General features: G+C 43.2%; 1 protein-coding gene across 1 annotated transcript; it reads left to right on the top strand.

Moving 5' to 3' along the window:
- Positions 1–589: 589 nt before the first annotated feature.
- Positions 590–12326, top strand: shisa8b (shisa family member 8b). Its single transcript, XM_068754757.1, has 4 exons — positions 590–1212; positions 7431–7555; positions 9983–10096; positions 11824–12326. Exons 1-4 carry the CDS (start codon positions 590–592, stop codon positions 12324–12326), a joined length of 1365 nt encoding a protein of 454 aa, XP_068610858.1.
- Positions 12327–15758: the final 3432 nt, after the last annotated feature.

Genomic DNA, 15758 nt, shown 5'->3' on the forward strand with positions numbered 1-15758 from the left:
TTGTTTTTGTGCTCAGTTTGCTTTATATTCTATGTATTACTTACCTCTTATTTCTGAGTCACGTGGATGCATCTATCATTTTGGTGCTCTTTTTTCCTGGATTGAATAGAACTCGAGTCAGACAGAATATAATGTTCCAGGAACATTTTTTTTTTTTTCATCTCAAAAGTAGGGTAATGATCTTTTATATCTGAATGGGGGCCCTTCCCATCTCCAACCTTCATTAGAGCAGACTTCCTCTACCCTAATTTTCATTATTGATGATTCCATAAGCATATAAGATCAATCAATACATCACATGTCTAATCAGTCTCGTTAAAATGACTCATTATTTTGAAAGAACAGGTCACAGAGCAGCTTCTATTTTGTCTTCTCATATCTAGCTTATTCTCTGTTTACTCTGTCCTCAACTTTATAGTGACTTTTGTTATTTCTTTTTATGTTTTAATTGCAATACCTTTGAAATATCAAAATGCAAACATCTGCATCTAATCTCCATTTACCTGTCTTTAATTATTTGCCTCTTTTTCTGAACACCTGTTTCTAAAGCCTGCAGGTGGGACGTTGTACCAAAGGCTCTCCACGCAGCATGAAGGCCAAAAATCATTCCTCTAGCCATCTTTTCCTCTTCCTCCTCCTAACTTTCCATAGAAGCCAACCTGCTCTCACCCAGGACCCCTCCGTCACCACGGTGACAGCCCCTAAAGGCGACTCCTTCATCCTCCCCACCACACTGGCCAACCAGACCACCACTCAGAACACTCCCGCAGAGACAGGCCTGTCCACTCCCTCTAGTGGCGGTGATGCGGATGATGAGGACGTCCCGCCCATCGGCGGGACACGTTGCCAAGGTTACTACGATGTAATGGGCCAATGGGACCCACCATTCAATTGCAACGCCGGTGTATTTCTCTACTGCTGTGGTACCTGTTTCTACCGGTTCTGCTGCCAGTTCCGGCAGCAGCGGCTGGACCAGAGTATCTGCTCGAACTACGACACCCCAATCTGGGCAAACACGGGCAAGCCTGTGGCCACCATCACCGAGGGCCAGGGTGGCCAGGACCGGGATCGCACACACCTCATTGTCTACATCATCTGCGGTGTGGTGGCCATCATGGTGCTGGTGGGCATCTTTACCAAACTGGGCCTGGAGAAGAGTCGGGGAGGACGTGGAGGAGGAGCAGGGGCGGGGCACCCTGACCTCAACTCCAGGTGAGGAGCGTGTGTGTGTGTGTGTGTGTGTGTGCGTGCTTGTTTGCACATGCAGATATTTATCTTTAAGACAAGTTCATCCAAACCTCACAAAACCTATTATAGCAGGAGTTAATGGGTTAATCGCTGCCGTACCTGAAGGATCAGAGGGAGAGAGAGAGAGAGAGAGAGAGAGGACTGAATCACATGCTACTTTATGTTAGCTGAATCATATTTCTATTCTCCCCTTCATGCACCTTACTTTGATTTTGCTCATCTTTTAATGTCTGTTTAATTTTGTTTCCATTTTTTGTCTCTCCTTTTTCCATTTATTTTTATTTTTCCATGCTTTTGTATTTCACCCCTCGTGTACCGTTTGCTTTGCCTGTAAGCATGATTTATTTTTGAAATAAACAAAGAACTGAAAATGAAAAATTGACCGAAACGTTTTTGTTGCATTTAGTTACCGTAGTTACGTGGGATGTTGTTGTTCCTTCATTGGACCTCGTGTTTGAGGTTTCACAAGGAGCAAAGGCCGAGTTACGGCTTGCACTTCTGGGTTGAGAGCTGCCAATGAAGTCATCCTACATCACTTATTTTTAGGCACGGTTGCAGGAAAGGGATGAGCGGATCAGAACTTGCCTGGACTGAAACATCACAAATAAACATTCACCTCCACGCTGGCCCGTTTGGCAGAACGTGGTCCGTATATTTAGTGTGTAATATTATTTCCCATTTTAAAGAACGCAGCCTTGTGTAGGGAAAAGATTCCGTTAGCTTTAACAGTTTGGTGCTTCTGCTGTCGACTGTATTTCTCGCTTGATGCAACACACACAGGCACAAATGCACACTCTTGCTGCAGCGATGTCCAATATGTCGTCCAGGGTTCAATCTGTTTGCCTCTGGACATCTTTGCAGCAAACAGCGCACAGCATGGGCTCAAATCCCCCAGCTTTCATCCAGAACTAGCCCCCCCCCCCCCCCCCCGTGCTGGCTGCCTCTCCTCCCTCCTCCCTCCTCCCTTGCATCTCAAGCTGAATCTTATTTTCTCTCTAAGCTTCCGGTTTTTGATGTTTTATTTTTTTTACACCACTGCAGGAGACATTTGAGACTGAGCATCTTCTTAACAAATTGCATTAATAATGTAACTTTAACTCTTCATCACTGGCCTCACTCCACATTTCCTGTGTCCCTGCTGATGCAGAGTCCTCTTCTCGTCTTCTTCTCTCACCTCCCAGCCCACCTCCCTCGTGTCCACTCTGAATCGCACTTTGCTTGGACACCGGGACACCCTCCTCCCCAAACCTCAATCAACCAACCACTCTGCTTGTGTCCCTCCTATTAACCTTAGCTGGAAAACTCAATCAGCGGATATTACACAGGCAGAATTCATACACCTCACTGAAATAGAAACACTTTGCATACCCCCCCCCCCTCCATGAGCCCATCTCAACAGATTACTGTTACACCAGGTTTACAGCTTTACATCTTCTGCTCTGCTTTCACGCTCATTTAGTTCTTCGCCTGCTGACATAAATCCCTGCTCCACAAAGTGCAACTCAGACCCGACGTGCTTGAATGCACCCCATGAGGTGAAAAGCGCACGCAGAACTGTTTCAGTTAGATTTGATATGGCAGAACTCATAATGACAACTTCTGCCTTGCTCCCCCCCCCCCCCCCCACTCTCGTTTTCTACATCGCAGCACCCGGTGAGCAGAGGGTGATTAAAACTCTGAAATCCCTCCAGCTCCTCCTGCATCAGTTTTGAAAGTTAAAATCCAAAGTGATCCTCGATCCAGATTACCCTCCTCCCACTCACACACACACACTCACACACACACACACAAACCTTCCAATGCATGAAGCGGATTCTTCTCGCAAGCGAACCAGTGTTTGCTATCGGCACTGATCCCCAGCCAACAAAGGGGACAGAGGGCGCCACCTTAGGACGGGCACGCCACTTCTTATGAAAAGACCCCCCCCCCCGGAGAAAGGTTAGGCCTTACAAGCACAGATGACCTTCAGGATTTTACTTACGCCCAGTCTGAGGTCAGGATCACAGCGAGGTGGGACACACCGACATACGGCGTCTATCCAACCGGAGTGTGACAACGCTAGGGTCGTCATGGTGGCGGTAGAGGTCACATGGTTCAAACATGTGGTGACTGAGAGCACTCAGGCAGTAGTGTGTGTGAGCATCTGGACCTTCATGCGCCCACAGGGAAAACACATCCAAGTATTTGGTAAATATAAAAAGTTATGTAAAACTAACCAACTCCTTATGACAAGAAATCGGCTTAACGTTGGGAAGGACTCCTGCAAATCCAGCATTTCCATCTTGCACACATATCTTTATGTTCGATTTAACTTGCCTGGTATATTGTGTGTGTGTGTGTGTGTGTGTGTGTGTGTGTGTGTGCGTGCGTGTGTTTGTTTCAATGCAGTGGGCTTTTAGCCATCATCTTATGTAATGAAGGGCACAGGCATTTAAAGGGCTTGACTGGTCTGCCCTAATTTAAAACAGACAGATTAGCTATACTCAATAGCTGAACGCAACACATAGCATCCCTCCTCCACTTCACCCTCGCTTCCTCTCTCTCTCTTTTGTACAGGATACCATCAATACTAAATGAAGCCGCATTCAGAAATACTTAATTCACATTTAACTTTCTCTATCAGCATTTCTTTATATAGGTGAAGGCATTAATTAAATAAAAAACACATTGATGACTTTGTGTACAGCAATTAACCCCCCAGCAGTCTGTCAGGAGCTTCCCAGGTTTAAATGTGACATTAGAGGCGGGAATGGATTCTCCATTGCCACAGTATGCAAAAACCGGCAATAATAGGAGTTTATGTTGATAAATACTTCAATTGTTTTGATCATTTTTCAGGCGGTTTATCAATTTTTGCAGAACTAATGAAAGTGCACCAGAAAAAAAAGATTTTATTTTTGCTAAATTTTGCGAAATAGATTATTTATTAATCATAAATCGGGGAGACTCGAAGTTAGTAAATCTTCATAGACCTTGTCTTGCGTTTTGTAACTAGAGTTCAGGTTTGCTTGCAGCACCATGTTACGGTGTTCCACAGAGTACATCCAGTAATGACCTCCGCCGAGGTCATGATTATGCAATCGCCAGCGTTTTTTTGTCCGTCCATCTGTTAAGGGGGCAAAAGAGTCCAGGCAGGAAGTAAATCACACCAGAATGAATCCCTAAATGGCTCCAATGTTAGAAAATACATTCAGGAATGAGACGTTTCTTCAGTTTCCTCTGCTCCCCTCTCTCTGATTACCTCCAGGGTGGGGCTGCCACTTTCTATCACCACTCGCCCCCAACCAATGTGTTAAAGGGTGCGCCTGCTTTGCCGACCTCCCGAAGTGATGGAACACAGAAAGTGCCAGCATCCTTGCTGTGTCAGATGTGACAGTTGTCACCCTCCAGTTGTTTTATCTTCCTCACTGCTCTTCTGCTCGCTCTTCCTCAGTCCTTCACGGCTCCGCTGGGCTTATACCCACTTAAATGTGGGCCAGAACTCACTGACACTGTGGCTGTTGCTGCTTCTCTTTTTCAGGGTGAAGTTAAGATGGCTGACATGTGAGCCTAAAGGTTCCTTGTTTCAATTCCTCACGCTGTATAAAATAGTCGGTTTTATTTGATCTACAACAGACAAACGCTGATCTGTCAAAAGTGAAGTTCACAAGACCGGCAGATATGCAGTGAGTTGGCCCCTGCAGCTCTGTCATCCATCTTCCAAACTTCTAATTGGCCATCTGTCTGGAGCTTCACGTCGGCATAGCAACCAGCTAAAAACAACCCAGATAAACTATGCCTGTCTGGCTAGGAAAAAAAAACCCTGGAGATGCAACGGAAGTCATGTGTGCAGCTTGACAGCGCACGCTACACAGAGCAGATTGACAACAGTCTGTCAGAGTTTAGCAAACGCTTTCGAGACTTTGCTTTACTCGAGCCAATCGCTACATCCATGTGTTACCATTTTCAGGAAGACGCTGAGGTTGATTCACTCGCATCACAACTTGCAGCACCGTTTGGCCTGAACTCTTCTGGTGTGTAGGATGGATGAGATTTTGACGCTACAAGCCGACATTCAGCTGAAATGTAGAGCTCATGGACAGTTCTGGAAGTTAATCACAGAGGAAACGTACCCCAGTCTCCTCGCCTGCATTATTCAGCTCTACTTATGTGAGTCAGCTTTTTCCCATGTGAGTGATGGTCATTAGTAAATCTGCTTCAGGCTGGCTATCAGCAACTCCTGTACGGACTGTGTAGCCCAGACTAATTCCATTCAATGTAAGTCATCAGAGTAAGATAATGACATGCTATGGGTGATGATGATGATGATGATGAAATATTTATTAGATAGAATGTTAGAGTACAAGTACAGTCAAACAGTAGCATGTATTACAGTACAAGTACAGTCAAACATCCTGTCTAAGAGGAGCATTTCAAAAAAGCTCTTGCGTTCTTGTTTCCGTTGAAAGTCCTTCGTACATAAATCATCGACATTTAACAATAACAATAAAACAAAAAATAAATTACTCCACAGATGCAAAATAACAATAAATTAAAAAGACACATAATATAATATATGTAACACATAATATTTGACCACGCTCATCTGTTGTTGTTTTTGTCAGTTTACAACATGTTTTTACGACATACCGGAAAGCGAGCAAGCGAATTGAGCGTACGACAGTTTCTGCGGCCTCTTTCTAATCCTCATTTACAGAATTATGACGCACCATAATATACTTACGGTGATTTAACATGGTCCGACTTGAGACCTAGTCAGCATACGACAAAACCCTCGGAAACAATTGTGGTTGTAAGTCGACGACCCCCCGCAATGCAAATCGTTCATTTCAAGAGTAAGATCTTCGGCGGGGACGGTTTTAGGTCCAGCTTCATGATAAGTAGTGACTTTTATCTATCGGCATGAAACCATGGAGAGGGATTTGTTAAGAGGAAATGTAAAAAAAATCCCCCAGTCATCCCTTTTTCTGGGTCTACACCTACATTTAAAGGTTTCTTTTCCTGGGACATGCACCAGCATTCTTTCTGGTTTTATGGAAGTTAAGGTTTTACATCATCCTGCTGAAACCAGCCAACAGACTCAAGTGAAAACAGAACATCCATGTTGGAGGCCATAAGGTCCGCATTGGTGTTGCTGTAGCTTCTGTTACGTATTCCGGACATTTGATGTGAGTCATTGGGGTCATTCTGCTGAGATCAGAGTGGATGTCTGTGTTTGGGACAGTTACAGTAATACTAGCTAAGTAGTCGCAGCGTGTACTCTGATCTGGCTGATCTGGGTAGTCATTGATTGTTACAGGACATTAGCAAAGTCTCATCTCAGTGTGGCTGCAATGATGGGAGAGCATGGAGGTACCGATGACCTCACTGTTACAGTGAGGGAGCAACAGTTTCTGCCTAAGTCACGTTGGTACGTTTATTTACAGAGGAAAAGTCTATCAGTCTTTAAAAGCATTTAGAGGACATTGGTTGAAACAGGAAGGACATGAATCTGTTTGCAGAATATTTTATACAGTTTGAGCATGTTTTGTTGAAAACATGGAGCTTCTAGATTTATACAAAACCAAATCTACAACAAGGTGTTTAAAACTGTATTTGCAGCATTTGAGAACTGATCCCAGCTGCATTCAGACTTCCTCATTGATTCTACCAGCCTTCATCTTTCCATGAACTACATCTCCGTTCCAGAGGTAACCATGGAAACCCTCCCGAATCTCAGCTCTTTAAATACAACAAAGACCGGTGAAGTCAGGTGAAGTTTCTCTCGCAAATTAAAAGTCCAAATCAGCAAGTTGTTTGAGCGGCGAACCAAGAGAGGAGCTGGAGGGGCCCGGGGGGCCTCACTGCAATGAGTCAGAGAGGAGATGAGGAGCAAACAGTAATGTTAAAAGAGGGGGGGGGGGGAACAGAACATATTTAGGGCCGAGTGTAGGTGAGGAGTGGGCAGAGGGAGGACGAATAAGAAGACAGAGACAAAACTGTTTTTCGTCTCAGGAGGCATTTAAAGTTTCATTTTGTCAAAGCAAAATTAAACGGTTGAAACTAGCTCTGACACGAAGGAAGTGACTGAACTCTTCAGGTATGCTGCTTTTCCTGGGTGCCTGCATGGGTTGACAATTGGCCAGGGCACTATCTGAGGAAAGAGGGGACCCATCATGCTGCTTTGTGTTCTTCCTTTCCAGAACGCTGACAGACCTGCTCAAGCAGCAGGGAGGTGAGGCGAGCTCAGTGGAAAACGCCACGGCCGGTTCTCCCAGCAGAGGGAGAGCCAACGGCGTCTCGGCCCGGATGCTGCGCAGCAGGAGTGGTGAGTGCATAAAGCATCCTGATCCCACACAGCACACGCCTCCCTCTATGCACAGGTATAAGTTGTAATAACTATTGCTATTACACCAGTTAATCTAAACAGCTCACATTTAATTGACTCCTTTTATTATTCCCTTTTGTATGTGAATATGAAATGAAATGACAATTAATTTAAAATGCATTATTTTATGTATAACACTTAAATAATGTCCACTTGGATAAGCACTTAATGTATATTTAAAGTCACTCTAATATTATATGTAATTGTCACGGGGTGTGGCAGTCGGGCCTACGTGCAGCACTCCCAGAGAGGTAAGTCCAAAAGATCAATATTCACGCGGTTACAAGAGTTAGGGCAGAACACTCTGGCAGTGCCTGCCTGAAGGAAAAGAAAAGTCGTGTTGTGTCTCGGATGCTCCAAACAGCATGTTCATTTTAGAAAGAACGGTGAGACAGATTGATTAGGTCAAGAAGTAGAGACTTATATATATATATATATATTTATTATAGATTAAAATGTAATGCAGTGAAACCTCTGCAGAGGATGCTCTGAAAGTATCCCTGTCTTACCGAGAAGGTTCAAGTCCCAAGAATCCCGAATACAAGGACCTTGTTTTGGGCGTTTGTCACATTTCATTGGTTACTTCACGTCTGTCTGTATTAACTTGAAACCCCTGGAAGGTTCCCCCCCTCTCATGTCCTGGAACATTCCTGGATATCTTTCACTATCTATTGAGCACAATCACGTCTTCTTGCAAATTAGTGACGATTGGAAGTCACTGCGCAGAACACTTTTACTTCTATGTGCATCCACTGCAACATGGCTACTGAATTTGACAAATGTTTTTCAGATTGTTGAATATGAGGAAAAATAAATTCTCACAAGCCTAGAATATGCATGATGTGTAGCTTTTGTAGATTTTTGTCAAACAGACTTTATTATTTAGTTTCACATGTCGAACAAACCCAAGCAGCAGCTTCTGACTTTCATTTCGCGCGATGGCAAAATATCAATTGGTGGGAAATGTGTTGGTTTTGGTTTAAATAATTAAGTTAAATTTCCACCCAAATGGGGAACATATTTTAAGGATATTCCGAAAAATGGCATCGGTAAATAAATTCACAAACAGCACACCACTTCTTTTCAGGGGAGAAAAATGTCCACTTTGTTCCAATAAAGCTAAAGGTAATCTTAAAATATGTTACCTTAAATTTATCCACCCATAGTTTTCTTCTTGCATGGCCATATTGTGGTTTTATGAAAGATTGAAGACACTCATGTCTGAATTCTGCAGGAGTGAGAAAAAAAACATCTTTATTTTTACTCAAGTCACTGAATTTAAGCTGCCAACATGAAGTAAATACAAACTGACGTAGAAGTTGTAATGCAAAATGCTCCCTAATTGAGCCAGAGTGCAAAGTGGAACACTAAATAGACTGGCTCTGCACAGTGCAGATAAACAGTATTGATTTTTCCATAGGAGGCAAGACAGACAGAGGACTTTGGAAAAAGTCATGCTCATTGAACACACACTGTTTTAAGCGTTAAGTATTAAAATGGCAGTTGTCATTCTATCTGTGGCTGTAATGTTATCTCTTTTGACTTAGAGTATCTTTGCTAAGATACCAAAATGTCAGTTACTCTCTGATTTGGTTTAGAAATTCCAAAGGCCATACATGTTTTAATTCTGAAAGAGATTCTTGAGATTGAAATGGCTCGTCCAGAGCTGATGCTAACTGAGGACAGGTGGCAAATCCTTGGCCTGATTCACTGCAGAGAGAAAGCTAGAAGCAAAAAGAAATGACCTATTTATCAAAGACAAATGCAAAGTACGGTGGCACGACCCAGAAGGCTTTAGTCACGCAAATTAAACCATTTTCTCTTCTTTATTTCAACCCAGCTGTAAGAGGAATTCTGAGCACTCATTTCTAAAATGTTTTCCTGCACTCCAGCTCCTCCCTCAGGCTCCTGAGGTCACAGAGCTGAACTCTGGGAGGATTATAGAGGGGGGGGGGGGGACACTGTTCCAGCCACACAAAGCTAAGAAACCCACATCATCACTAAAACAACACTTTTTTAACTTGAACATGAACGTTTGTGCTCCTAACAGAACTATCACCAGCCAGAGTGACACTCCTTTCAGGTGAGTCGGAGCCAAGTGCAAACACAAGTGTACCGGAGGACGCTTGAATATGACAGGCCGATCTTAGACGTAAGATCGGCCTGGAGGTATAGCTCATTTCGGCTTTGGCTTAAAAAAGGAAACATATTTTATAGGAATAAAACAGGACATGCTCTCAGGCTATGTTCCGAGGGAACATTCCAGCTATGTGTCTTTCCTTTTGGTCTATTGTGACGTTTATATATATCTATATATTTGTCTCTGCCTACCTGATGATATCTCTCTCCATTCTTCTGTTTTACCAGAGCAGTACCAGCTCAATAACTTGCCCTATGGCCAGTTTGGACAGGGGCTTCCACACCCACACAGTAACCACAGCACAGTGGGACTCAACAAATACACCTCCCTCAAAGCCGTGGGTAAGTCAGAAACACAAACGGTGAAACCAGCTGTCTCAGCGACCTGAAGAGTGAAGAAGCTGATCAGCGAGATGCTGCTGATTTCACCAGTACCATCGGTTTGGGAGTGGGAATGGTCTCGATGTGGTTGATGTAAGCACTTTCCTCCACGGCAGACTCATTTTGGAGGTAGTTTAATCAGAATAAGAGTTCTGAAACATTCATTCATTCATTTTCCAACCGCTTATTCCGTTACCGGCTTGCGGGCCAAGCTGGAGCCAATCTCAGCAGTCAATGGGCGAGAGGCGGGGTACACCCTGGACAAGCCGCCAGTCCATCGCAGGGCAACACAGAGACAGACAATCAGCCGTTCTGAAACATTTATTGTTTAATTATCAAAAGGACAAATACTAATATCACAATATTTTAGTACAGTCTAAGCAGATCAAGTACATTTGTATTACATTCACCTTTTCTCATGAAAATATACAGTATATATGATGAGGAAGAGCCTCTTTATTATTGACAGAGGCTTGGCTACGGCTTTGTACACCTTTACATGATGCAGATTGTGGTTTTCAGAGATGTAACAGCTGGATAACTGAAAATAGGAGCGTTTCATGGACTTGTGAGAAATCCTAAAAATACACAGAGACAAGGTCACAAACTCCGCCGAGGCGAGGCAGAGGTTTATAATCGCCGGCGTTGGTCTGTCTGTCCGTCTGTCTGTTAGCAAGAAAACCTAAAACGTTCTGGACAGATCTGGATGCAATTTTCAGGAAATGTTGGGAATGTTAGCAGGAACAGATGATTAGATTTTGGTGACAATCCAGAAGAGATTCTGGATTCTGGATCATTTTGACGTTTTTGTCAACATTGCAGTCAATGGAGCTTCAAAATGTGTTTCTCGGTTGATTATTGACCGATGTTTATGGAATTTGAAACAGTCATGTCGGGTGGGGGTCTCTATCTCACCACCGAATTTCCTCTGGATCGGATCCAGAATGACGTCCATTTTAACATTGAAAACTCCATTACAGATTCAAGAATATGTTAAAAATACACAACAAATTTGATCCACTTTTACTTTTCATGATTGATGTATAAAGTTACCAAGAACCATTTAGAACCTTTTGGTGCTGATCCAGATCACCTTGGGGATGGTGTAAATCTAATTATGAGGGGAATGAGCTGCTCGGCGGAGGTCTGCGCTCTCTGAGTGTTTTTCTCGTTGTTCATATAGTCACAATGCTAGCAGCGATTACCTCAGTTTTTTGCTCATTTAAATAATTATTTGTGACAATAGAAAGCACACACACACACACACACACAGCCGCAGGACTGAGGGTGAGGGCATTTATAACCCCTCTTGCTTCACCACTATCATTGGTCCACCTCCACCTTCCACCCTCTCATCTTGCTGGTGTTCACCTTCAGGCTCCCACCGGATACGCTTAAATCTGCAGCTTTCCCCTTTGATCGTCTTCAAACACTCTTTTCCTGACTGTCGTTTTTACCATCTTCATGTTCTCTCTTCATGCTCCTTTTTTCTTTTAAATCTTCTCTCTGCATTTCTCATGTTATGACCAAGCAAGGCCATCTGTGCGCTGAGCTTTTATTCCTGCTTGATTTGATTATCGCAGATGAAGCTAGTGCACCATGAGGTTTGATTCATGTCACTTCTTAATGCCAACTGATGATTGCTCCGTGTGCCTGTCTGTGTCCACCCGTCCCTTTGACCATTACAGCACAGAGTGCATCTCGCAGCTACTACAAGAGTTTTCCGGTCATGGACTTCTCCCAGTATCAGCCGGTGGTGCCGCCGGGCTTCCAGCCTCTAGCCATTCAGCCCAAAGACAAGTCATACATCCACCAACCTGTGACGATGCACCACGCCCCTCTCTCCATCTCTATCCCCCCCAGTCACCTGGAGCACTCGGGTCTCCCCAAGACGACCACGCACCCACTGCTGTCCAGCTCTGCCTTCAAAGCCTGGGAACCCACTGGCCGCCACATCCAGCGGCAGACTTCTGCTCCGGGGCAAACCTCCTCCACACGGAGACCTGGCTACTCATGCCAGAGGCAGCAGAGTACAGAGACCACACCTGATCTTTTTAATCAGCCTTACGGGGGGGTGTACGGGGGACCTTCAGGAGAGGCAGTGCAGGGGCAGCACCTATCTCAACCCTGCTGCCAGCACGGCAGGAAGAAGAGCTACTCCACCCACAGCACAACTGAGGTGACCGTCTGAACATGAAGGCCCCGGTATGTTTGGCACACTGCCAGAAATATGTGGAAGCTAAATGCCAGTTTGTAACAGAAGGGCCATCAGGGGAGGGATTTTAAGAGGAGAGACACATTCAGATTCAAAAGATGAAAATGGATGTTTTTACGAGTGGAAACAACGAGATTTCAGAGATAAACTGCAGAGCAGAACAAACAGCCTGGCAGATAATGGTTAACTCAACTGGTTAAGGTCTCCCTTAGGGGTCTACATTAATCACATTAAGTATCTGATGGTTGCATAAAACCTTCTCAGGTTTGTATAAGTCGCAGCTTTTACAGGTTCTCAGACACCATAGTTATAGCTTCATTGCGATTGGACTGGCGTTATATAATTGAGGGAATGGGATTGAGAAAAATCCCATCGACTGGTTGGTGGAGCTGCGAGCACACTTGGCTGTTGCTGCAGTGATTTTCTTACAAGGTCGGTTTTGACAGGACTAAACAGCAGCTCTGGCTGCATGTGGACTCTTCACTGAAGTTAGGGTTATTAAAGAATTACATAGCGCTTTTATCGGCATCCTGCAGGAATGATAAAAGATTTCAACTCACCCACGGCTCCAAACTAAATGAAGTGGAACAGAATAATTTTAAGTTTGGATGGAGCACAAATGCATGAACAGTACCCCAGTTTTGGGTTAATTGTCTGCTGTATTTAAATATTCCCGTCAGAAACTAAACACACTTTTCACCTTTAAGATTCTATGATTATGACCTTGAAGGGTGATACAATGTTCATCCTTGTGAAACAGAAACTACGTCATTGAACTGGAAAACAGAGCAATCAGTCAGGAAAGGCTTTAAATGAAAGATTTAAGGATAGACTCAGATGACCTCCATGAAATCTGCGTAAAATAGTATTGAGTTTCAGAACAAAGGAACAAGGTAGTCAATGTCTTTTGGTGCAGTTCTACTACGTTCCCTCCTGTGCTTCTGAAAGCATGCCTACTATTTTGCATCTCTAAGTCTACCTCAATGCAAGGCTTTTCTCCCTTCATCTCTTTCTCACCCTCGTTCCACAATAAAGCACTTTGCATTCTGTACCACTGGGCAAAGTATATAGGGACGACATCCCCGGGGTCACATTAACTCGACGGTGAGGTCAACGCCACCATCATGTCAGCTTCCATCAGCCTCTGTCCTGAACAGAGAGAGAGAGAGAGAGAGGAGGAAAGGCAGGAATAGAGCCAGAGCCAGAGGCCAGGATTCTTTAGAAAAGAAGAGAAAGAGAGGAGAGAAAAACAGAAAATCAAACATCCATGGCTGCATGATTTTGTTCCTGAGGGGAAGTAAAGGGAAGAAGTCACCGTGGATCTGGGTCTCTTGCTATTGAACTGGCTGAGTCATTATTCAGAGTCTATGGACTGTGTGTGTGTTTGTGGGGGGGGGGAGATTTCTCAAGGCATTTTCAAGCCTATAGCGCTCGACATCCTTCACCTGGACAGCAAAGGACATTCCAGATCTACTATGAAGACGCAGCAGTTAGCGCAACACGTCCACTAAATGTGTTGAACGTTTATGCCTGTCACCCCCCCCCAGGAAGAGTGCAATGAAGGAATCTGTCAGAGCTTATTGCACAGGAAATACCTCCAGAGGATGGTAATAACAGAGTGAAACAAAGCCCAGTTTGATCACAATTTATGGGTGAATCATTCAATTTCACCATTGAAACACAAACCCTCACTAATCATGTCTGCAGTTGAACCGTCTGCACAGAGAAACAGAAAAACATGCCATGTGCACACAGATAAAGCGCTGCAGGTAAAAGCAGCAAATGATTTCATTCTTGCGGAACCATTGTCAAAAACTGGAAAAACACTATTGTTTAGTTGAACGACACGTTTTGAGCAGCAAAAGAAGATGCGATTCGAAGCGCAGCCATTCTAGCCATTGATTTGTGACGTAGGTTTTATTTCAGTGTTTATGTTTCATAAAAATGAGCACAAAAACAAGAAATCAACCAATCACCAAACACGTCTCTTCTTCTGTTGGCGGGTGGTTCTGTAATTACTCACTGTCTTTTATTGCCATTGCAGCAATGGATTATGGGAAAGCACTATGTTCTCACAACATTAGTTTTTATAAAAATTCTATAATTGTAACTGTTTGGCCTGAACAGGTGCGTTTTTTGGGGTAAACCATGCAATTCCTCCACGTTAACAATCCCCCATTGTTCTGTGTAGAGGGGAAAAACACTTTCCATTTATTTATGGTCAATGTTTGACATATTGTCTGTATTGTGATTCACTCTTTTTAAGTATGAGACTTTTTTTATGTAGTGCAAAACTAATCGGAAAATAACGTGCTGCTTTATTACTACATTTATTTTCTTGCATATGGGCTGTATAATTTAATTCATTTGAAGTTTAGTAATTTTACTATAATTGCTATTGATGTCAAATGTAAAAATAATATATTATTTCATGTTGATGGACATCATGCATAGAGATCTATATTAGCTGCTTAATGCAATTGCTAATGTACAATAAAGGGATAAAGCAGGCCCACTGGACTGCAGGCTGTCACATTATTGCAATGTGTTTTCCCATTAGTGGCAAAATGAAGCGTATTGTAGGACAATGCAAATATAAAACAGACAAGTTGTCTAAAAAAATGGATGTTTCCATTGTGTGATTACACAGATGACAATATGTAAATAATTTACTGACTCATAGTGAAAGTAGCTGGTTACATACAGAAGGCCGACTGGAATATGTCGTCCTGCGTGAAACAGAATTACAGGTCAGTATCACCGTATCAGATTACAGAAGAAGAGTGACAATTATTCATGTACGAATCTGACAAATATTATAGAAAAGTAAATACAATGGTGTCATAGTCAATATGTAGCTGAAATATGTATATACTACATGTACTTCTTATTGAAAAAAACACTTACCGGTAATTTATACCCAAAATCTTCTAGAAACATTTGTCTTATTTTGATGATGCAACATTAAAGATTGTAAAATTCAAAAAAGTCTTTGATTTGACTGTTTGTGTCAATGAAATGTTTAATCCAGGATTGTTACCTCCGCCAACGCGGATGTTATTTAATCACCGGCATTGGTTTGTTTGTTTGTCTGTCTGCTAGCAAGATAACTAAAAATGTTACAGATGGATCTTGATTAAATTTCCAGGAAATGTTGGGAATGTTACCAGAAACAGATGATTACATTTTGATGATGATCCAGAAGAGATCCTGGATTCTGGATCACTTTGAAATTTTCATCAGCATTACAGTCAATGGCGCTTCAGCAGGTGACCTCTGTCCCCAAAATCCACAACCACACCTGGATGCATCTCTGCATAACAGCTCACCTGAGGGTGAAGGGGGCAACAACCAGTCACTTTATGGATGCTAATGACTCTTCATAAGTCAGGTTTCATGACTGCCGGG

The sequence above is a fragment of the Brachionichthys hirsutus genome, chromosome 21, assembly GCF_040956055.1.
Source record: "Brachionichthys hirsutus isolate HB-005 chromosome 21, CSIRO-AGI_Bhir_v1, whole genome shotgun sequence".
NCBI classification, from domain to species: domain Eukaryota; kingdom Metazoa; phylum Chordata; class Actinopteri; order Lophiiformes; family Brachionichthyidae; genus Brachionichthys; species Brachionichthys hirsutus.